Below are 22,970 nucleotides of genomic sequence, written 5' to 3'. Positions count from 1 at the left end.
GCAGCGCGGGCGGCGGGCGCCTCCTGGCGGGCGCGGAAGGAGCGCGGCGCCTTTAAGCGGGGGCGGGCGGGGCGCGGGCAGAGTCGCTGTCGCCGCGGCCGCCGGGGCGGAGCCAGCGCGGATCGGGTCCCGGACGCCCGAGCGCCCCGCCCCCGCGCGGGCGATGCCCAGCGGCGCGGCGGGCGGCGGGGCCCGGCGGGTCGCGCAGAGGAGCGGGCCGCGGCGCTGAGGCGGCGGAGCGCGGCCCCGCCATGGGCTTCCTGCACCAGCTGCAGCTGCTGCTCTGGAAGAACGTGACGCTCAAGCGCCGGAGCCCGGTGAGCCCACCCCACGCGCCCGCCCGCAGCCCGAGGCCGCGCGCACCGCGGCCAGCGTCGCGCTCCCCGCGCGCACGTGCGGACGGCCGGGCGCGCGCGGACCCCGGCGGGCGCTGGGGGCGGCGCGGGCCCGAGCCCCCTCCCCGCCGGGCCCTGCTCTCCGCTGCCGGCGCTGCGGCCTCCGGGGAGGTGGCTCGGTCGTGGCCAGCCTGGTCCCGCGTCCGCTGACATCGCGGTGCTCGGCTGAGTCACGGCACCCGTGCCCTCTGCAGCGCGCTCTCTGGGGCCGCTGTGGGCGGGGGGCAAGCGGCGCTCAGGACTCTGGCTCAAGGGAGGCCCTGGTTCCCAGGACAGAGGGCAGGCCTGGGGGGCTCTATCCAACTCTGAGGCTCCATGGTCCTTGGGCCCAGCCTCTCTGGGGCCCCAGCGGAGACCCTGTCCCTTCCCTCCCTCTGCCCCTCCCCTGCCCTTGGGCCGAGGCCTGCCATAGAGGTTGGTCCCAGGCATCTCTCCGCCTCCCCTCCCCCGCACCCCTCCTGGCACATCCATGACCCTTGCTCATGCTCTCGCCACTGGGAACGTCCTTGTGCTAGCCTCGGCCAGCCTGAATCTCTGCACCCCTTTGTCCTTTGGGGTCAGTTCTCCCTGAGCCTGATCCACTCTATTCCCTTCTGGTCCCCCACCTCCTCTGGGGGCTGGGTCTACAGTTTGGAGCTGTGACCACCAGGTTCCCAGCACTGCCTGGGCAGCCAGTGGACCTGAGGGTGCGGGACACACAGCCGTCAGGGACAGAAGTCCTGTGTGGAGCGAGGGGCTTGGGGGTATGGGTGTCCTGTCGTACCCCCAGCTGGCCAGCTTGGCTCCAGCCTGGGAAGGGAAGGGACACCTCCCAGGCCCCAGGCCTGGGCCAGCTTGGGTTTCTGAAAGCCCTTGGGATTGTCCAGGCCAGGGCCCAGAGCAGGTGGGGGCCTGAGGCGGACACATCCTCTTGCCCAGTCAGCGCCCGGGCGGGACCCCTTGGGCTGCACCAGTCCCTGCCTGTTTATCTTTCAACATGCACTGCAGGAAACCGAGGCTGCAGTCAGGTGGGGTGGCCATCATCACCATGGCTGGCAGGATTCCCCTGGGCACCTGGCCTTGGCAGGGAGCCTGGGTTAGGTACACGCCCTGGCCAGGCACCTGGAACTGGCTGAGTGGAGTCCCATGGATCAGGCCTGCAGTCCTTGGCATTGGGTCACGGGGGACAGCAAAGCAGGGCCAAGGGAACAGGGATGTGGCATGTGGCATGCATTACTATTAGCCCCTGGAGGTTGCTGTCAGGAAGGTCCCCACTGGGCCTGGGAGCAGAGGCTGGAATGGTGGCCCCTGTTCCAGTGGGGACAATGCTCAGGGAAGGCAGTGTGGCCTATGAGGGCACCTGGCAAGCAGGTGGGAAGTGTGCACTGTCCTGACCGCAAGAGTGGCTCCCAGCTGCTAGTTTGGACTGCCCCCCAGGACCTTTCTGGGTCCCCACCCTACAGGGCTCCCAGGGGCCCACTGGGCCACAGTGGAGGTCCTTAGCCTGTGGCTGGAGCAGGTGGGGAACTGTTTCCCCCAGGGAGGCTGAGTCCTTGCCAGGCTTGTGATGTGGGGCTGGGGCTGGCCAGACACTGGGCACACTCCTACCAGGTCCCTGCTTTCCTGGGAAGGATCTTAGACATCAGAGCTGGACTGTTGTGGCCAGGCTTGGATGACAGAGGTTGGCCTGCGTGCCATGCGCCCTGCTGGGGCAGGGGTGCACCCTGGGCAGAGCCCAGGGTCTGGTGGGTGGGTACCAAGGACCTCCGTGCTGCTAGCAGACTCCTCCAAGCTCTTTGCCTCAGTTCCCCTGTCTGTGTGACCTACCTCCTCTTAGTTAGCTGGACGTGGGTCTGCCCTTGGGCTACAGGCTGTTCTTGGTGAAGGGACAGGCTCACTGTCATGAAGTCACTGGGATGGCAGGTGGCAGTGCCACTTTCGGATCTCACCTGTTCTCCCTCCGACACAGTAGGCGGGAGCTACAGGGAGGGGTCATGCCCAGAGAGGGCACCCAGGCCTCCAGGCGATGTGAAGGCACTGGGTTGGTCTTGAGGGACGGAGGTTGGACCACCTGGAGGCACCCATGTGGGGCACCCAGGGCGTGCCAGACCTGTGCTGCCGCCTGTAACCAGATGCTCCTGTGGCGCCTGCCGCCCGCCAGCCAGGACTCTCCTCCTCCTCCCAGCAGCTCGTGCGAGGCCGTTGCTATAGCAATGGGGAAGGCAGCTGGGCCTGTTGCTGCAGTTACAGCGCCCGTAGCAGGCCGGGTGTGGGCAGGGCTGGCGCCCTGCGCTGTGACCCCTGCCTCTGACATTGCCCCAGTCCGGCAGCCACCCTCGCCCTGGTGCCTGTTGGTGCCCACAGTGCCTCGACGAGCCCTGGGCTCTATCCTGGCTCAGGGAGTGGGTAGAGGCTGGCACAGGCTGGGGCGGGCATGGGGCACCCACAGCATGATGTTCCCGGCCACAGAGCCCTATTGTCCAAGCACAGTAAACACAGCAGCCGCCCCCACCCCAGGGACCGGGGGCTCGGCCCGGACCACACAGCACACTGGGGGCTCTGAAGGGTTTTGGGATGGGGATGAGGACAAAGGATGCCTCCGAGTTGGGTGCTCGCCCTTGAGGGCAGGGCCCCTCTGTCCTGTGGGTCTCAGAGAGGGCTGGTCTGCCAAGGGCTCTCCTGAGAGTAGCTGGCCCAAGCTCCTCCTCCTCCCTGAGCTGGGGGCTGGGATACAAGAACCAGTGAAGTCCTTGGTTTTCAGGTGAAGTGAGCAAAGTGCTTCTTTCTCACTCCACGCAGGTCCCGCTAGGGCTCACCTTGGTGCCCAGCCTGGGCTAGCAGGAGCTGACCTGGGGAAACTGAACTCCAAGGCCCAAGACTGGCTGCCCCGGGTCAGGGGAGGGAACAGGGCAGAAAGAGGTGCCTTTGGGCCGGGCGCGGTGGCTCACGCCTGTAATCCCAACACTTTGGGAGGCCGAGGAAGGCGGATCACGAGATCAGGAGATCGAGACCATCCTGGCTAACATGGTGAAACCCCATCTCTACTAAAAATAGAAAAAATTAGCCGGGTGTGGTGGCGGCCACCTGTAGTCCCAGCTACTTGGGAGGCTGAGGCAGGAGAATGGTGTGAACTCGGGGGGCGGAGCTTGCAGTGAGCTGAGATTGCACCACTGCACTCCAGCCTGGGCAACAGAGCAAGACTCCATCTCAAAACAAAACAAACAAACAAAAAAGGTGCCTTTGCCTCAGGGACTGGGGCTGTCAGACCCCTTACCGGGTCTTCTCCGAGGCTCAGGGCCCTGGGCTCAGGCCAGGCGTCTCTGAACCAGGTCTCCTCATCTCCCCAGGCCCCTGTATTGGTGGGGAGGAAGGGGGAGGAAGGTGAACCCGGGGCAGTGTGAGAACTGTAGGTGGGGCCAGTGGCTCAGATGGTCCTCAAGATTTTGCCCAGGTAGCCCTGGAGGTAGAGAGGAAGAAGATGAGCTGGGATATACATGGGTCAGAGTAGACCACTAGCTGGCCAATTCACCATGGTAGGCCCTGAGGCTCCTCAGAGGGCAGGTAGGCCCACTGTGGGCTGGGGACCAGAAACCTGATTTGCTGAGCCAGACAATCCTTACCCTCAGTACCCTGGAAGGGGCTCAGACCTTCAGTGGTCCCGAAGGGCCTGTGCCCACCTTCCCTGGCCCCAGTGAGCATGTGGTCCTGGCTGGGCTGGGCTGGGCCGGTCCTGTGGGAGGCTGGGGAGGGCCTGGGCGAGCACAGGTCTGTCCTGTCCCTCACTGGGCCCACCCTTTCCAGTGGGTCCTGGCCTTCGAGATCTTCATCCCCCTGGTGCTGTTCTTCATCCTGCTGGGGCTGCGGCAGAAGAAGCCCACCATCTCCGTGAAGGAAGGTGAGCGCGGCAGGAGGCCCCGGGCACAGCTGGGGGAGCGCGGAGGGGGAGCCCTCCCGGCACCTCGCACACCTGCGCTGTGTGTGCACATCTGCACATGGGCGTCCTGTTCCCAGAGTCCCTGAGGTGTGGTGCCTGCTCCTCTGGGCTGCGCCTCCTGGCTGGGCTGTGGAGGTTGGGGCTGGCCTGTGGCCGCGAATGATGATGCCAATGCCTGTTCCTGGTGATGTGGGCACTCACTGGTCTCCTCTGTTCTGTTTTGACCCCCCCACCCCCGCATGGTCTCTTGTCCTCGGCTGGCATGCAGTCTGTAAGTGAGCGGCCGCCTCCTCCTGGCTGGCCTGGGCAGCAGCTGCGGGGGGCCCATGGGCCGTCCTGGCTTGAGCGCCCTCCCCGCTTTCATTAACAGCCCTCCCAGGCCCCCTGCCGGCCTCAGGAACAGCTGGCTCCAGATGGGGGGTGGTGGGCAGTGAAGTGGGCCGTGGTAGGGAGTGAGAGGCCGGGCCACCTAAAGCCACAACTGTTGCCTGGGTCAAGCTGAGGCAGCATCTCTCTGCCTGGCCTTGCCTTCTAGGGGTGGGGCGCCTCGGCTTCTGGGCGGAGTCTGGGCTGAGGCTTGGCTGGCCTGGGCTGAGGCTGGGCTGGTCTGGGCTGGCCTGGGCGGAGGCTCGGCTAGGCTGGGCTGGCCTGGGCTGAGGATGGGCTGGCCTGGGCTGGGGCTGGAGCGGCCTGGCTACTCTCCCTTCATACTCCTTCAGGCTCCTGCACTCACTCCACTAACCAGCTGGCCAGAGGTCAGAGGTCACTGCCCAGAGGGGGTCCCATGTCCTCCCCTGGTCTCTAGGCAGTGCCACAGCTGAAATGTTTTCGGGGGGAGAGTGCCAGGGCACGTGGGCCTGCACTGGCTGAAGGGAAACGAATGCTCTGGGAGTTATGGCAGAAGGGGTGGTGAGTGGCTCTTTGACCTCTGACCTGCTGGAGTCGTTCGCCCCAGAATGCTTAGCCTGTAGCCCAGCTGGGGCCAGGGCTCTGTGCTGCCTCCTCCCTAACGCTGCTTCTCCTTCCTGACTTTCTCTAAATTTCTCCTCTCGGCCTCCGTCTCCTTCCCCTTCTGGATTCCTCTCTCTCTCTCTCCCCTTTCACCCCCGACCCTGCCCTCTCCTGTGGGTCCGCCAGCCTTCTACACAGCGGCGCCCCTGACGTCCGCCGGCATTCTGCCTGTCATGCAGTCGCTGTGCCCGGACGGCCAGCGGGACGAGTTCGGCTTCCTGCAGTACGCCAACTCCACGTGAGTGCCCACCCGTCCCTCGGAGTACCCACCCCTCCCCAGCCCATCCAGTGAGTGACATCCGCCCTGGTGCAGGGTCACGCAGCTGCTCGAGCGCCTGGACCGTGTGGTGGAGGAAGGCAACCTGTTCGACCCAGCGCGGCCCAGCCTGGGCTCAGAGCTCGAGGCCCTGCGCCAGCATCTGGAGGCCCTCAGTGCGGGCCCAGGCACCCCGGGGAGCCACCTGGACAGATCCACAGGTGTGCCTTGTGCAGGGAAGTTGGGGGACAGGGCTGCGGGCCTAGCTCTGCTGTCACTGGGCTGAAACCCACGTCCACCCTGGGCCCCTCCACCTGCCCTGAGCTCCCAGCCACGCGCAGGCTGCAGTGGCAGAGCTGTGGTGTTGGGCTCGGCTCCGAGCCCATGTGGGACACCTTGCCAAGGTGCAGCGGCCTCTCAGCCTCGCCTTCCTGCCTGTCCAGTGTCTTCCTTCTCTCTGGACTCGGTGGCCAGAGACCCGCAGGAGCTCTGGCGTTTCCTGACGCAAAACCTGTCGCTGCCCAATAGCACAGCCCAAGCCCTCCTGGCCGCCCGTGTGGACCCTCCCGAGGTGAGGCAAGGACAGCTCCCAGCCCTGGCCACTCCCTTCTGCCCCCCGCCATGCCCCCTGGTTGCTGAGCCATCCTCGGGACTCTGTCTGAGCCACGCCCCCACCGTCTGAGCCACGCCCCCACACCCCATCTGAGCCACGCCCCCACACCCCATCTGAGCCACGCCCCCACACCCCATCTGAGCCACGCCCCCACACCACCATCTGAGCCATGCCCCCACACCACCATCTGAGCCACGCCCCCACACCCCCATCTGAGCCACGCCCCCACACCTCCCAGGTCTACCACCTGCTCTTTGGTCCCTCGTCTGCCCTGGATTCACAGTCCGGCCTCCACAAGGGTCAGGAGCCCTGGAGCCACCTAGGGAGCAATCCCCTGTTCCGGATGGAGGTTAGGGCATCCATGTGTGGGATGGGACTAGAGTGCTGCCTGCCTCTGGGGGTGCTTCTGCTCCGTGGGTGAGGAAAGGGCCCCCTTAGTGACTTGGAGCTCCTCCTGGGAGAGGGGGAGGGTCCCAGGGGTCTAAGGCAGGCACAAGGGGTAGAGGCATTTCGTAGGACCCAGGCAGCCCCAGAGCCAGCCGGTGGGTGGGGTAGGTTGAAGCCTGAGGCCCTGGTGGTTGGGGACAAAGTCCTTGCTGTGTCTCCACTGATCCCTGTGCCCACCCCAGGAGCTGCTGCTGGCTCCTGCCCTCCTGGAGCAGCTCACCTGCACGCCAGGCTCCGGGAAGCTGGGCCGAATCCTCACTGTGCCTGAGAGTCAGAAGGGGGCCCTGCAGGGCTACCAGGATGCTGTCTGCAGTGGGCAGGCTGCTGCACGTGCCAGGCGCTTCTCTGGGCTGGCCGATGAGCTCCGGAACCAGCTGGACATGGCCAAGGTCTCCCAGCAGGTGAGGCCCTGCCTGCCCACTGCCTGCTGCTTGCTGCCTGAGTTGAAAGAGGGGCTGGGGCTGCTTGGAGAGCTCGGGGCTCCTGGGCCCAGGCTGTGCGTGGGATGCTGCCTGTGGGTGGGTATCTAATGGCGCCATGGCTGGTGCCCCACCCCTGCTCACCATCCCAGCTCCTGTCCTGGGCTCCCGTTACCCAGGCTACAGACTCCCTCCCAGCATCCCCAGCTTGTGCCTCCCAGCTGCTGTCTCCCCGCTACGCACCTGACCTATCACCCACCTGCAGTCCATCTCACCCCTCACTGCCCACATGCCTGTTTCCTCTCAGCTGGGCCTGGATGCCCTCAACGGCTCAGACTCCCCGCCACAGGCGCCATCCCCACGGAGGCTGCAGGCGCTTCTGGGGGACCTGCTGGATGCCCAGAAGGTTCTGCAGGATGTGGATGTCCTGTCGGCCCTGGCCCTGCTACTGCCCCAGGGTGCCTGCACTGGCCGGACCCCCGGACCCCCAGCCAGCGGTGCGGGTGGGGTGGCCAATGGCACTGGGGCAGGGACAGTCGTGGGCCCCAACGCCACCGCTGAGGAGGGCGCAGCCTCTGCTGCAGCACCGGCCTCCCCGGACACGCTGCAGGGCCAGTGCTCAGCCTTCGTGCAGCTCTGGGCCGGCCTGCAGCCCATATTGTGTGGCAACAACCGGTAGGTGGGCGGCAGGGGAATGGGGGTGAGGAGGACAGCCAGGGGCAGGGCCTGAGCCCTGACTCTAGGCCCTGGCTCTGGAGGTCTCATTTGGCGCCCTGCCCTGTGCGCCGAAGTCCCGCCCCATCCCGATGCCCCTCCCACTCGCGGCCCCGCCCCCTAATGGCCTGGCCCCACCTCCTGTCCCCTGCCCCAGCACCATTGAGCCCGAGGCGCTGCGGCGGGGCAACATGAGCTCCCTGGGCTTCACGAGCAAGGAGCAGCGGAACCTGGGCCTCCTCGTGCACCTCATGACCAGCAACCCCAAAATCCTGTACGCGCCTGCGGGCTCTGAGGTCGACCGCGTCATCCTCAAGGTGCGCGGGTCTAGGACACTTGACAGGCAGAGTGGGAGGGGGTCTCTGCAGGCTTGGGACCCCTGGGCAGAGGGGGTCGGCAGAACTGACATGGGAGGGGTACCGGGGTGCAGCTTCGGGTACACAGGCTCTGCAGGTGGGGGACCAGGGGGCTGCTTTTCCTTTAGGGAGCTCCAGGGGCTGCTGTGGGAAGGCACTGGAGAGTCTGTTCCGGCAGGGTCCCCCGGCTGGGTGTGGCCGGTCCAGGGCAGTGCTGGTGGAGGACGGGTGTGTCCGGAGACCTTCCAGAGTGTTCCGTGGGCGGGCAGCTGGGTAGTTTGCATTCTGGGTGAGAGGTCCTGTCTGGAACAAGCAGAGGCCAGGGCTGGACGTTGGCCTGGGAGGGGAGGGCCTGTGGATGAGGCCAATCCTGGGTGTAGAGGGGGGTCCCTAGAATAAGGGTGGGAGAAATGAGGGTGGAGCATGGGGTGCTTAAGGGACACATGGAGAGAGGTCCAGCAAAGGAGCTGGTGGGCACAGCTGGGCAGTTGGGGGTCCGGAGGCCATGCTGCCCTGGGAGTGGAGGGCAAAGCAGGTTTCACGTGCGCACTGCAGAAAGGTGTGGAGAGCCCGGGCGTGGGACTCATGCTTGAAATCCCAGCACTTTGGGAGGCCATGGTGGGAGGATCGCTTGAGCTCAGGAGTTTGAGACAAGCCTGAGCAACATAGCGGAACCCCATCTCTACCAAAAATAAAAAAGTTAGCCAGGTGTGGTGATGGGCACCTGTAATCCTAGCTACTTGGAGGGCTGAGGTGGGAGGATCCCTTGAGCCTGGGAGGTGGAGGCTGCAGTGAGCCGGGACTGCACCACTGCACTGCAGCGTGGGTGACTGAGACCGTGTCTCGGGGAAAAAAAAAAAAAGGTGGGGAGGGTTGGTTGTTTTCAACAGGTCAGCCACTGGGGAGGTGAGTGGGGTGAGAGCCCCCAAGCCGGCGGGGGTCCGTCAGGAAACTCCATGCCCCTGCCTCACCCTCTGCAGGCCAATGAGACTTTTGCCTTTGTGGGCAACGTGACTCACTATGCCCAGGTCTGGCTCAACATCTCGGCCGAGATTCGCAGCTTCCTGGAGCAGGGCAGGCTGCAGCAACACCTGCACTGGCTACAGCAGGTGCCAAGGGTGTCCACGAGGGAGGCAGCCGCAGGTGGCGCGGGGAGCCCCTCTCTGCCCGGCTCGGCAGGCCTGCAGGCCCCCCTCTGAGCTGCTCCTCTACCCCTAGTACGTAGCGGAGCTGCGGCTGCACCCCGAGGCACTGAACCTGTCGCTGGATGAGCTGCCGCCGGCCCTGAGACAGGACAACTTCTCGCTGCCCAGTGGCATGGCCCTCCTGCAGCAGCTGGATACCATTGACAACGCGGCCTGCGGCTGGATCCAGTTCATGTCCAAGGTGAGGTGGGGCCGCCGAGCCAACCCCCATACCCCCTGCCTCGTGCATGCCCCAGCGGGCTCCAGCGATGCCCCTCCCCCTAGGTGAGCGTGGACATCTTCAAGGGCTTCCCGGATGAGGAGAGCATTGTCAACTACACGCTCAACCAGGCCTACCAGGACAACGTCACTGTGTTTGCCAGTGAGCTGCCCTCCCCGCTCCGCCGCAGCCCCCCACAGACCTCTTCCTCCCCAGCCCAGCCCCACTTGTCCCCCTGTGCCCTCCCACTCCTTGGTCCCGCCCTGGCCTTGCCCCCTCACCCGCCACTTCCCTTCCCCACCCCTGCCCCTTCCAAACGGCCCCACCCCACAACCCGCCCCCTCCCTGCACCTCCCCACTTCTGCCCACCTTTACCCTGGGGCCCCCACCCCAGCCCTGCCCCACCTTTCCCTGGACCCTCCTGTCCCCGCCCCCACGCCTTGGCCCCGCCCCCGTGCCTTGCCCCCACCCCCACCTCTTGGCCCCGCCCCTACATCTTGGCCCCGCCCCAACCTCCCGGCCCCAGGTGTGATCTTCCAGACCCGGAAGGACGGCTCGCTCCCGCCGCACGTGCACTATAAGATCCGCCAGAACTCCAGCTTCACCGAGAAAACCAACGAGATCCGCCGCGCCTACTGGCGGCCTGGGCCCAATACTGGCGGCCGCTTCTACTTCCTCTACGGCTTCGTCTGGATCCAGGGTGAGGGGCGGGCCCGGAAGACCGGCCTCAGGATTCATGGGGGAGGACAGGTGGGATGACAGGAGGGCCTGCCCGGCACCTGATGGCGGCCCCTACCCACAGACATGATGGAACGCGCCATCATCGACACCTTTGTGGGGCACGACGTGGTGGAGCCGGGCAGCTACGTGCAGATGTTCCCCTACCCCTGCTACACGCGCGATGAGTGAGTGCCGGGCGCCCGGGGCTGGGCTGGGGCAGGGACTGAGTGGCGCCTGAGCGTGGCCTCCCCACAGCTTCCTGTTCGTCATCGAGCACATGATGCCGCTGTGCATGGTGATCTCCTGGGTCTACTCCGTGGCCATGACCATCCAGCACATCGTGGCGGAGAAGGAGCACCGGCTCAAGGAGGTGCGGCGGGTCGGGACCCTCCTTGGAGGCGTGGGCTGGCAGGGAGGGGCGGCGTCCTCCCCGGGGCCTGCCCCAAGCCCCTGGCCCACCCGCAGGTGATGAAGACTATGGGCCTGAACAACGCGGTGCACTGGGTGGCCTGGTTCATCACCGGCTTTGTGCAGCTGTCCATCTCCGTGACAGCGCTCACCGCCATCCTGAAGTATGGCCAGGTGCTCATGCACAGCCACGTGGTCATCATCTGGCTCTTCTTGGCCGTCTATGCCGTGGCCACCATCATGTTCTGGTGAGCACGGGCCATGGTGGCAGGGACCTGGGGCAGGCACTGGCCCAGCAAGCTCACCCCACACCCTCTTGGAGCCCCCTGGACCCTGGCAGAGGCTTGCCCAGGAGGCCAGGAGTGTGGGTGGCTGACGGCGCGCATGGCCCCTGCCCACCCAGTTTCCTGGTGTCCGTGCTGTACTCCAAGGCCAAGCTGGCCTCTGCCTGCGGCGGCATCATCTACTTCCTGAGCTACGTGCCCTATATGTATGTGGCAATCCGAGAGGAGGTGGCGCATGATAAGATCACAGCCTTCGAGAAGTGCATCGCGGTGAGAGTCGTGGGCAGGCGGGCTGCTGGGTTGCCTGGCCACCCCACGCGCTGACACCACTGCCTCCTCAGTCCCTCATGTCCACGACGGCCTTTGGCCTGGGCTCCAAGTACTTCGCGCTGTACGAGGTGGCTGGCGTGGGCATCCAGTGGCACACCTTCAGCCAGTCCCCAGTGGAGGGGGATGACTTCAACCTGCTCCTGGCCGTCACCATGCTGATGGTGGACGCCGTGGTCTACGGCATCCTCACATGGTACATCGAGGCTGTGCACCCAGGTACTGGCCAGCCCTTGGAGGGCAGGGGAGAGGCGGGGTCCCCAGCCAGGGTTGGGGACCAGCGCTCTGGGTCCACTCCTGGACGCAGCACGGGTGGCTCCCTGGGTGGGCACATGGCCCACGTGGTGGATGGTCACCCCAGGCCCTAGGTCAGCCTCCCCTCCCCTCCCCGACCCCCAGGCATGTACGGGCTGCCCCGGCCCTGGTACTTCCCACTGCAGAAGTCCTACTGGCTGGGCAGTGGGCGGACAGAAGCCTGGGAGTGGAGCTGGCCGTGGGCACGCACCCCCCGCCTCAGTGTCATGGAGGAGGACCAGGCCTGTGCCATGGAGAGCCGGCGCTTTGGTGAGGCTGGCGCCAGAATGGTGGCATGGGTGGGCGCTGGATTCGGAGTCCTGGGTGGCCTTGGTGCCGCCCCTACCCTGCTGATCCACAGCCCTGGTGCAGAGGAGACACGTGGCATGGAGGAGGAGCCCACTCACCTGCCTCTGGTAGTCTGCGTGGACAAACTCACCAAGGTCTACAAGGATGACAAGAAGCTGGCCCTGAACAAGCTGAGCCTGAACCTCTACGAGAACCAAGTGGTCTCCTTCCTGGGCCACAACGGGGCGGGCAAGACCACCACCATGTGAGTGTTCAGAGGGGCGAGGCCGTGGGCATCTGCTGACCAGAGCAGGAGTCCTAGTCAGGGGCAGAGTGGGGCCCCTGCAGAGGGCGTGGGGTCATGACCCCGCCCACCTACCCAGGTCCATCCTGACCGGCCTGTTCCCTCCAACGTCGGGTTCCGCCACCATCTATGGGCACGACATCCGCACGGAGATGGATGAGATCCGCAAGAACCTGGGCATGTGCCCGCAGCACAACGTGCTGTTTGACCGGCTCACGGTGGAAGAGCACCTCTGGTTCTACTCACGGCTCAAAAGCATGGCCCAGGAGGAGATCCGCAGAGAGATGGACAAGTGGGTGGGCACAGGGTGGGGCGGAGCGGGTGGGGAGAGGCCCTGGGGCTGTGCATAGCCCCAGCCCCATGCCACACCTCCCTGTCCCAGGATGATCGAGGACCTGGAGCTCTCCAACAAGCGGCACTCGCTGGTGCAGACACTGTCGGGTGGCATGAAGCGCAAGCTGTCCGTGGCCATTGCCTTTGTGGGCGGCTCTCGCGCCATCATCCTGGATGAGCCCACGGCGGGCGTGGACCCTTACGCGCGCCGCGCCATCTGGGACCTCATCCTGAAGTACAAGCCGGGTGAGTGGGGTGCCGTGCAGGCAGGGGTGCCGTGCAGGCAGGGGTGCAGACGGTGCCTCCCCTGCCCCCTGACCCTGGGTCTGGCCTTGCCCTAGGCCGCACCATCCTTCTGTCCACCCACCACATGGACGAGGCTGACCTGCTTGGGGACCGCATTGCCATCATCTCCCACGGGAAGCTCAAGTGCTGCGGCTCCCCGCTCTTCCTCAAGGGCACCTATGGTGATGGGTACCGTCTCACGCTGGTCAAGCGGCCTGCCGAGTCGGGGGGCCCCCAAGGTCTGTGTTGAAGCTGCCTGAGCTGGCCTTGGGCCACCCCCTCCCCGGGACCCCCACCTGAGAATCCACAATGGAGGGGCTGGGTCCTCAGCATCACCCACTGGGCCCAGGATACCTGCTGGGGCCTGGCCCACCCTCTCCAACGCCCGTATCTTGGAGAGGCTGGGTCCTCACTGTCACCTGCTGGGCCCAGGATGCCTGCTGGGGCCTGGCCCACCCTCTCCAACGCCCATATCTTGGAGAGGCTGGGTCCTCACCATCACCCACTGGGCCCGGGATACCTGCTGGGGCCTGGCCAGCCCTCTCCAACGCCCATATCTTGACTCAGTTGGGTTCCCATCAGGGGTCCCTCCCCCTAGCCCCTGAGTGAATTCCTCCCTGCTCCCACATCCCCCACAGAGCCAGGGCTGGCATCCAGCCCCCCAGGTCGCACCCCGCTGAGCAGCTGCTCCGAGCTCCAGGTGTCCCAGTTCATCCGCAAGCACGTGGCCTCCTGCCTGCTGGTCTCAGACACAAGCACGGAGCTCTCCTACATCCTGCCCAGCGAGGCTGCCAAGAAGGGGGCTTTCGAGCGCCTCTTCCAGGTGTGAGGGCCAAAAGCATGCCAGGGCCTAAGGGTTGGGGGGCAGTTGCAGGCGGTGGAGGTGGACGCACCCCTGCCTGGCCGTCCCTGCCGCAGCCTCCCCCTCCACTGCCCCCACAGCACCTGGAGCGCAGCCTGGACGCGCTGCACCTCAGTAGCTTTGGGCTGATGGACACCACCCTGGAGGAGGTGTTCCTCAAGGTGTCGGAGGAGGATCAGTCGCTGGAGAACAGTGAGGCCGGTGAGGGGCCCGGGCCACTTGCTCAGCCCACCCCACCCACAGGGTCCCAGCTCGGGCCTGTGCTGTCACTCCTGCCTGGTGTCTGGGGGCGCCACCTTGGTCCTGGGTGGCATCCCCAGGGTTAGCCTGGGGTCCTGGGTGGGTGGTCATGGTGGCCAGAGGTCCTGGACAGGTGTATGACCCTGGGAACTGGTTAAAGGCCGGGCATGGGGGTCCCGGGCAGGCCTAGGGGCCAGTAACTCTGAGCATCCCCTCGGCCCTTCTGCTGCGGCAGATGTGAAGGAGTCCAGGAAGGACGTGCTCCCCGGGGCGGAGGGCACGGTGTCTGGGGAGGGTCACGCCGGCAACCTGGCCCGGTGCTCGGAGCTGGCCCAGTCACAGGCATCGCTGCAGTCGGCGTCGTCTGTGGGCTCTGCCCGTGGTGACGAGGGAGCTGGCTACGCCGACGTCTATGGCGACTACCGCCCCCTGTTTGATAACCCACAGGACCCAGACAACGTCAGCCTGCAAGGTGGGCGTGGCCGGGTGAGGCTGGGGCAGCCGGGGAGGGGGAGCGGGGTTAGAGGGGAGCGGCATGGGGGCAGCCAGTGGGGAGAGGGTAGCGTGCAGCCACCTGCTCAGCCCCTACCTGTCTACACAGAGGCTGAGGCGGAGGCCCTGTCGAGGGTTGGCCAGGGCAGCCGCAAGCTGGACGGCGGGTGGCTGAAGGTGCGCCAGTTCCACGGGCTGCTGGTCAAACGCTTCCACTGTGCCCGCCGCAACTCCAAGGCACTCTTCTCCCAGATTCTGCTGCCGGCCTTCTTCGTCTGCGTGGCCATGACCGTGGCTCTGTCCGTCCCCGAGATTGGTAGGCCACCGGCTGGGCGGGCGTGCTGGGCTTATGTCCCCCCTTTCCACCGGGAGCCCTGAGGATGCCCTCTCCCAAGCTTCCTGACTCTGGGCCTCACCCCGCACCTGAGGCTGGGCACACGCCGGGGTTCATCCGGGAGTCCTGCCTCTTCGGGGTCCAGATCCCAGGCATGGGTCCTTTGGGGTTGGTGGAAGGGGACCGAGGCCTGGAGGCTGCTGGCCAGTGGGCAGAACCTGCTCAGGCCTCCGTGCTCTCCCTGCCAGGTGACCTGCCTCCACTGGCCCTGTCACCTTCCCAGTACCACAACTACACCCAGCCCCGTGGCAACTTCATCCCCTACGCCAACGAGGAGCGCCGCGAGTACCGGTGAGGCCGCTGGCCGGGGCAGCCTTGGTGGGTGGGGTGGGCGAGGGAGCAGGGACGGGCAGCCCCACCTCACACTGTGGGTGCCCGCAGGCTGCGGCTGTCACCCGACGCCAGCCCCCAGCAGCTCGTGAGCACATTCCGGCTGCCGTCGGGGGTGGGCGCCACCTGCGTCCTCAAGTCTCCGGCCAACGGCTCTCTGGGGCCCACGTTGAACCTGAGCAGCGGGGAGTCGCGCCTGCTGGCGGCTCGGTTCTTCGACAGCATGTGCTTGGAGTCCTTCACGCAGGGGCTGCCGCTGTCCAACTTCGTGCCGCCCCCACCCTCGCCTGCCCCGTCTGACTCCCCAGCGTCCCTGGACGAGGACCCACAGGCCTGGAACGTCTCGCTGCCCCCCACCGCCGGGCCAGGTAGCGGTTCCGGGGGCCGGCTGAGGGGCAGGGGCAGCGAGGGGTCCTTCTCACCGCACCACACTGTGCCCACAGAAATGTGGACGTCCGCGCCCTCCCTGCCGCACCTGGTACGGGAGCCCGTCCGCTGCACCTGCTCCGCGCAGGGCACCGGCTTCTCCTGCCCCAGCAGTGTGGGCGGGCACCCGCCCCAGATGCGGGTGGTCACAGGCGACATCCTGACCGACATCACCGGCCACAACGTGTCTGAGTACCTGCTCTTCACCTCTGACCGCTTCCGACTGCACCGGTGAGCTGGGTGGGGAGGCTGCGGGCGAGGGCGGCCGGCCACCAGCCACCCGGTCTCAACTCCTGTCCCTCTAGCCTCACTGCCTGCCTAGCCTCACCGCCCCTCCCACCTGCCTGCCCAGGTATGGGGCCATCACCTTTGGCAACGTCCTCAAGTCCATCCCAGCCTCATTTGGCACCAGGGCCCCACCCATGGTGCGGAAGATCGCGGTGCGCAGGGCTGCCCAGGTGAGCAAGGCTGCGGCCCTGGGGCTTCGCGGCGTGTAGTGAGGTCTGCAGAGACCCACGGGGCTCCTGGGGCCTTTGTCCTCTTCGCGTTGCAGGTTTTCTACAACAACAAGGGCTATCACAGCATGCCCACCTACCTCAACAGCCTCAACAACGCCATCCTGCGTGCCAACCTGCCCAAGAGCAAGGGCAACCCGGCAGCTTACGGTGAGCTGGTGCAGGCGGGGCCGGGCGGGGAGGAGCCGGGGCTGGGCCGGATGGCGCAGAGGCCTGAAGCCGCCACCCCCGCCCCGCCGTGTGCAGGCATCACCGTCACCAACCATCCCATGAACAAGACCAGTGCCAGCCTCTCCCTCGACTACCTGTAAGTGTGGCCGGCGGGGATGAGGCGGGGCGGGTGGGCGCTGCGGGCCGGCCGCGAGGACCGAGGGCTTCCTTGCTCCAGGCTGCAGGGCACAGACGTCGTCATCGCCATCTTCATCATCGTGGCCATGTCGTTCGTGCCGGCCAGCTTCGTCGTCTTCCTCGTGGCCGAGAAGTCCACCAAGGCGAAGCACTTGCAGTTTGTCAGCGGCTGCAACCCCGTCATCTACTGGCTGGCGAACTACGTGTGGGACATGGTGCGCCTGGCGTGGCCACGGGGGTGCCCCGGCCCTTCTCATCCCCCATCCCCGCCCTGCCCCAGGGGTCTCTCACCAGCCACCCCCACCCCTGCAGCTCAACTACCTGGTCCCCGCTACCTGCTGCGTCATCATCCTGTTTGTGTTCGACCTGCCGGCCTACACATCGCCCACCAACTTCCCTGCTGTCCTCTCCCTCTTCCTGCTCTATGGGTAAGGGGGAGCGGATGAGGGAGTGGCCTTAGGTGGGGCCGGGGCTGCCTGGTGACCACTGCCCGCCACCTGCCCACAGGTGGTCCATCACGCCCATCATGTACCCGGCCTCCTTCTGGTTCGAGGTCCCCAGCTCGGCCTACGTATTCCTCATTGTCATCAATCTCTTCATCGGCATCACTGCCACGGTGGCCACCTTCCTGCTACAGCTCTTCGAGCACGACAAGGTGGGGTGGCGGCGACATGGCGGGGGCGGCGGGCCCTGCGGAGGCTGTGCGCCTGACCCCGACCACCCCGCAGGACCTGAAGGTTGTCAACAGCTACCTGAAAAGCTGCTTCCTCATTTTCCCCAACTACAATCTGGGCCACGGGCTCATGGAGATGGCCTACAACGAGTACATCAACGAGTACTACGCCAAGATTGGTGAGGGGGCCCGTGGGGTGGGTGAGGTGGTTGGGGCCCCTCAAGGCCTAGAGCACAGGCCCTGAGCTGGCTCCCCACAGGCCAGTTTGATAAGATGAAGTCCCCATTCGAATGGGACATTGTCACCCGCGGGCTGGTGGCCATGGCGGTCGAGGGCGTCGTGGGCTTCCTCCTGACCATCATGTGCCAGTACAACTTCCTGCGGCGGCCACAGTGAGCGAGGCGCATAGCGGCGGTGGGGGCAGAGGGCAGGGCGGGAGCAGGGATGGGGTCAGGGAGTGGGGCAGGGTGGGGGCAGGGATGGGGCAGGAGGGGGTGGGGCAGGGGACGGGAAAGGAGCCAGAGGACATGAGACTGGTGGCAGGGAGGGGCAGTGGGGGTGGCGAGCTGCTGGACGCTGTCCATCCTGTCCCCCAAGGCGCATGCCTGTGTCTACCAAGCCTGTGGAGGATGATGTGGACGTGGCTAGCGAGCGGCAGCGAGTGCTCCGGGGAGACGCCGACAACGACATGGTCAAGATTGAGAACCTGACCAAGGTGGGCTCTGAGCGTTTGGGGTGGGGCCTGGGTGGGGTGGGCCAGGGCCAAGGCCAGGGCCGGGGGGTGGGGCCCCAGCAGTGGAGGTGGAGCCTGGGTGGGCATGGCCCTGAGCTCTGGGGGTGGGGCCTGCGTGGGGTGGGGCCATGGGGCATGTGGGCAGGGCCCTGGGCTCTGGAGGTGGGGCAGGGCCTGGGTTGGGTGGGGCCAGAGGGGCAGGGTGGGAGCAGGATGGGGTTGAGGGCGTTGCACCCCACGCCCCCATGCCCCCATGCCCCGCTGAGCGGGCAGGCTCCTGGCCAGGTCTACAAGTCCCGGAAGATTGGCCGCATCCTGGCCGTTGACCGCCTGTGCCTGGGTGTGCGTCCTGGCGAGTGCTTCGGGCTTCTGGGCGTCAACGGTGCGGGCAAGACCAGCACCTTCAAGATGCTGACCGGCGACGAGAGCACGACGGGGGGCGAGGCCTTTGTCAACGGACACAGGTGCGGCGGGAACCCTGGGTGGGCGGGGCCGCCACGTCCCCACGCGCTGACAGCCGCCGTGTCCCCAGCGTGCTGAAGGAGCTGCTCCAGGTGCAACAGAGCCTCGGCTACTGCCCTCAGTGCGACGCGCTGTTCGACGAGCTCACGGCCCGGGAGCACCTGCAGCTGTACACGCGGCTGCGTGGGATCTCCTGGAAGGATGAGGCCCGGGTGAGGATCTGCAGGGCGGGGCAGGGAGCCAGCGCGCTGGGCGGCCCTGCCTGCGCTGACATCTGCGTTCCCCGGCCAGGTGGTGAAGTGGGCTCTGGAGAAGCTGGAGCTGACCAAGTACGCAGACAAGCCGGCCGGCACCTACAGCGGCGGCAACAAGCGGAAGCTCTCCACGGCCATTGCCCTCATTGGGTACCCAGCCTTCATCTTCCTGGTAAGCCCTGGGTGGGGTGGGGGGCGGCTGCCTGGCCTTTGACTTCCTGGTGAGCACGGGCAGGGGCAGCGTTCAGGCCGGGGTGTGTGGGCCTGGCAGCGGCTGAGCCTGCCGCCCATCTCCAGGACGAGCCCACCACAGGCATGGACCCCAAGGCCCGGCGCTTCCTCTGGAACCTCATTCTCGACCTCATCAAGACAGGGCGTTCAGTGGTGCTGACATCACACAGGTGAGGGCGCCCCCACCCTCCCCCCGTGCCCCCACCCCGCAGCACCCCTTCTGGTGCCAGCCTGTGTGTGTCCCGCAGCATGGAGGAGTGTGAGGCGTTGTGCACGCGGTTGGCCATCATGGTGAACGGTCGCCTGCGGTGCCTGGGCAGCATTCAGCACCTGAAGAACCGGTGAGCCAGGGCGGGGCCAGGGGCAGGCCGGGGCGGGCCCAGGGGTGGGACCAGGCAGTGGGGCCCAGAGTGGGGGCGGCTGCAGGGCTGTGGGGCCATGGGAGCTGGGGGGACTGGGGTTGTGGGGACTGGGGCAGTGGGGCCAGGGGAGGGGCCTGGAAGACTGTGGGGGCTGTAGGACTGGGGGGCTGTGGGAGGCTATGGGGCTTCCTGGGGTGCCTGTGGGGACTGTGGGGCTGGGAGGCTGGGGGGCTGGGGCTCTGGCCGGGCGGCGCAGGGCTCTGGGCCATGGGCCTGTCCCACCAGGTTTGGAGATGGCTACATGATCACGGTGCGGACCAAGAGCAGCCAGAGCGTGAAGGACGTGGTGCGGTTCTTCAACCGCAGCTTCCCAGAAGCTATGCTCAAGGTGGGTGGTCCCAGGCAGGGTCGCGGAGCGGGTGCTGCGGGGTGGGGGTGCTGCCAGCGGCCTCTGACCTCCACCCCTGCAGGAGCGGCACCACACAAAGGTGCAGTACCAGCTCAAGTCGGAGCACATCTCGCTGGCCCAGGTGTTCAGCAAGATGGAGCAGGTGTCTGGCGTGCTGGGCATCGAGGACTACTCGGTCAGCCAGACCACACTAGACAACGTGAGTGCCCCGAGGGCACTGCACACCACACCTACCCCTCCTCCTACCTGCCCTGCCCCCTCCGCCCAGCACCTCCCCATCCCCCTACCCCAGACCCGCCCCCTCCCCACACGCCTGCCCCACCCACCAGGTATTCGTGAACTTCGCCAAGAAGCAGAGCGACAACCTGGAGCAGCAGGAGACGGAGCCGCCGTCCGCACTGCAGTCCCCTCTTGGCTGCTTGCTCAGCCTGCTCCGGCCCCGGCCTGCCCCCACGGAGCTCCGGGCACTTGTGGCAGATGAGCCTGAGGACCTGGACACGGAGGACGAGGGCCTCATCAGCTTCGAGGAGGAGCGGGTGAGCAGTCTGCCCTCACGGCTGCCCAGGGCTCTGCCCACCGCACCTAGGCTGCCTGGCGGCTCCAGCCCCGGGTAGGGTAGGGGGAGAAGTGGCCCCAGGATGCTTGCTGTCCGGAGGTCAAGGGGGCAGAGTGGGCAAGGGAGACTTGCAGACAGGCCTGGAGAGACCAAACGCAGGGCCCAGACTTGCTGGAATCTTTGAGGGGCACAGAGCCAGGATGGGGCAGAGGGGGCCAGAGCCCGGGAACAGGGGACCGACGTAGAGTCAGTGACCCCCAGACTCAGCAGACAGAGACCCAGGAGAGCCCAGACACAGAGGGAGCTCGTGGGGAGACCCTGTGTCCAGGCCCAGCCTGCAGGAGAGCCAGGGCAGGCCAGCACAAGTGTCCTCAGCCCCACAAGGGGGTGGCACGGGACACCCCCTAAGCCTGATCTCCCCTGTGCACAGGCCCAGCTGTCCTTCAACACGGACACGCTCTGCTGACCACTCAGCTGGGCCAGGGAGGATACGCTCCGCTGACCACTCAGAGCTGGACCAGGGACTCGACCGTGGGGACAGATGTCCCCCAGTGCCTGCCAGGCCCTGGAGTGGAGATTGAGGACCAAGGGGCTTCTGGCCCTCCAGCCCCCGTACTCGGCCATGCCCTGTGGTCACTGTGGCTGCCGCCCCCAATTGTGCCAAAGGCTGACCCGGCCCGGGCTGCGCACACCCTCGCCCTGCTTTGCCTTAAAGCCTCATCATCTGCCCAGCCCCTCGCCCCTTCCTAGCTCTGCTCACCGCCCAAGGCGACACCGGCTGGACCAGGCACTGCCGGCCTTTCTCCTGCCCAGCCTTGGAACCAGCTTTTTTTTCCTACAATGAAGGCTGACGCTGAGGGCGGACTGTGGACGGGGCTGGGTCAGTCGCGTATTTATTTTGCTTTGAGAAGAGGCTCCTCTGGCCCTGCTCTCCTGCAGGGAGGTGGCTGTCCCGCGGGAAGCCATCAGCTTGGGCCAGCTGGCAGGCAGCAGGAATGGAGAAGCTGGCCTTGCTGACCAGGCGAGGGCCAGAACCCCCCCTACCCCCAGCTGCTGTCGCTCTCCCACCCAGCTTGGCCCCCTGCCCGCCCACCTGCCTGGAAGCCGGGCCTGTACATAGCGCACAGATGTTTGTTTTCAATAAATAAACAAAACGCCTGAGGGCCTGTGTGTGTGAGGTGGGAGGGGTGGGGAACATGGGCCCATCGGGTGGGTTAGTGCTCCAGAAGGCCCTGCCCCTCAGGCACAGGTGCTGGTGGGGGTGGCCGGGTCGGCCTGGAGGAGGGAAACTGAGGCAGGGTGGTTCACCATGGTTCACTGTCCCCCCCATCCCACCCTCAGGGATTGCTCCTGGCCCCCTTCCCCTTAGCCTTCATCTTCCCATCCACCCGCCCCCTCTAAGCCTTCTTCACCCCTTGCTGCCCATGTGGGGCCTGCAGTGGCCTGGGCTGGGCTGTCTGCATGTCATGGAAGGGACAGGGAGGGCTTCCAGGAGGAGGCGACCTCCAGGAGGAGACTGAAGTCTGTGAAGATTACTTAAGGGAAGGGCATCCTAGCCAGAGGGCAGGGCACAGGCCGAGGCCCCAGGGAGGCAGGACCCGGAAACTTTGAGGCTCATCGGCAGTGGAGCCTGGTGCACCGTGGGCAGGAGATGGGGGAGGGGCATGAATGGCCCCCAGAGCTCATGCCCCGTGATCTGGGCCAAGGTCAGACTCTTGCCTTAGGCCATTTCAAGGCTCCTCAGGAGGGTGGAGGGTGGACTTAGGTGAGGGATGGTGCCACATGGGGGACAACAGGGGAGGGTCCCATGGGCTTGAGGGCACTGGCAGGCCTGGGTGGGCTGGGCTGACGCATCCACTTGGGTTCCTATGAGACGCTCGCCGTGGCTACCTGAGGGACAGTGGGATGGGCGTGCTGGCGTCCCCGAGAGGCTGGGTCACTGGGGTGAAGCTGTCCTGGGCCCTGGGGGCAGCTAACTCTGGAAGAACCGGGAGGAACACCCACTTACTGGAGGGGCTGGTGTGGGTTTGGTGGTCAACCAAGGGAAATGTGTGGGAGAGCCATCAGAAGGCAGGACCCTTGGGGCTTCAGGTCACAGCAGCCTCCATCCTACAACTGTAGGTGCTGAATCATGGCAGGAAGAAGTCGAGAAAGGAACATGGCCCAGCCGAGGCCCAGGGAGACCCAGCGCACAGGACGAGGCCAGGCTGGACCTGGACAGCCGCCCACAGACTGACACAGTTCACGGGGGCGTCATCTCTAGAGGCTTCATTTGTGACGATGTGTAATGCAGTGTTGAAAGCAAACACACCCCCTAGCATCTTCCTCAGAACAGTTTCTGCTGGGCACGGTGGCTCACACCTGTAATCCCAGCACTTTGGGAGGCCGAGGCGGGTGGATCACCTGAGGTCAGGAGTTCGAGACCAGTCTGGCCAACATGGTGAAACCCCATCTCTACTAAAACTACAAAAATTAGCCGGTTGTCATGGCGGGCGCCTGTATTTCCAGGTGCTCGGGAGGCTGAGGCAGGAGAATCACTTGAACCCGGCAGGTAGAGGCTGCAGTGAGCCAAGATTGTACCATTGCATTCCAGCCTAGATGACAGAGTGAGACTCCGTCTCAAAACAACAGTAAAAAGAACATTTTAAACTTTCAGAAAAGTTGCGAGAATAACTGAGCACACATCTTCAGCCGACGCGCCTAAGAAAATCTTGCCACACGTGCTGTCACTCTACCCGCTTTTGTGCTGCCCTACGTAAAAGCAAGCAGCAGCTGCTGCAACCCGCCAGCCCGAGGCCCTGCAGCCTCCTTCCCCCAAGAGCCAGGGTAGCCCAGAGTTAACGAGGGATACAGCAAGGCTTTTGAGGGCCCTGGTAGCCCAGGCATGCCCTTTATTTTTATTTATTATTATT

General features: G+C 65.7%; 1 protein-coding gene across 1 annotated transcript; it reads left to right on the top strand.

The window, feature by feature from the left end:
* Positions 1–169: 169 nt before the first annotated feature.
* On the top strand, positions 170–21,216 carry LOC105472051 (ATP binding cassette subfamily A member 2). The gene is made up of 48 exons (XM_071078656.1): positions 170–317; positions 4,176–4,269; positions 5,446–5,557; positions 5,633–5,796; positions 6,019–6,146; positions 6,427–6,537; positions 6,818–7,036; positions 7,362–7,729; positions 7,926–8,085; positions 9,105–9,233; positions 9,343–9,515; positions 9,599–9,690; positions 10,055–10,228; positions 10,331–10,433; positions 10,504–10,618; positions 10,714–10,904; positions 11,060–11,210; positions 11,282–11,486; positions 11,667–11,831; positions 11,934–12,114; positions 12,233–12,445; positions 12,536–12,732; positions 12,828–13,010; positions 13,410–13,594; positions 13,714–13,834; positions 14,109–14,345; positions 14,475–14,681; positions 14,948–15,050; positions 15,141–15,457; positions 15,533–15,746; positions 15,868–15,973; positions 16,069–16,180; positions 16,277–16,337; positions 16,419–16,593; positions 16,691–16,806; positions 16,886–17,033; positions 17,107–17,230; positions 17,311–17,443; positions 17,649–17,766; positions 18,070–18,248; positions 18,317–18,458; positions 18,538–18,672; positions 18,798–18,901; positions 18,980–19,072; positions 19,379–19,481; positions 19,564–19,701; positions 19,832–20,038; positions 20,489–21,216. Exons 1-48 carry the CDS (start codon positions 252–254, stop codon positions 20,522–20,524), a joined length of 7,308 nt encoding a protein of 2,435 aa, XP_070934757.1. The 5' UTR covers positions 170–251; the 3' UTR covers positions 20,525–21,216.
* The last annotated feature ends 1,754 nt before the right edge of the window (positions 21,217–22,970 follow it).

The sequence above is a fragment of the Macaca nemestrina genome, chromosome 14 (genome assembly GCF_043159975.1).
Source record: "Macaca nemestrina isolate mMacNem1 chromosome 14, mMacNem.hap1, whole genome shotgun sequence".
NCBI lineage: Eukaryota > Metazoa > Chordata > Mammalia > Primates > Cercopithecidae > Macaca > Macaca nemestrina.
Note: the sequence above shows the minus strand (reverse complement) of the source record. Positions and strands in the feature narration are given on the sequence as shown.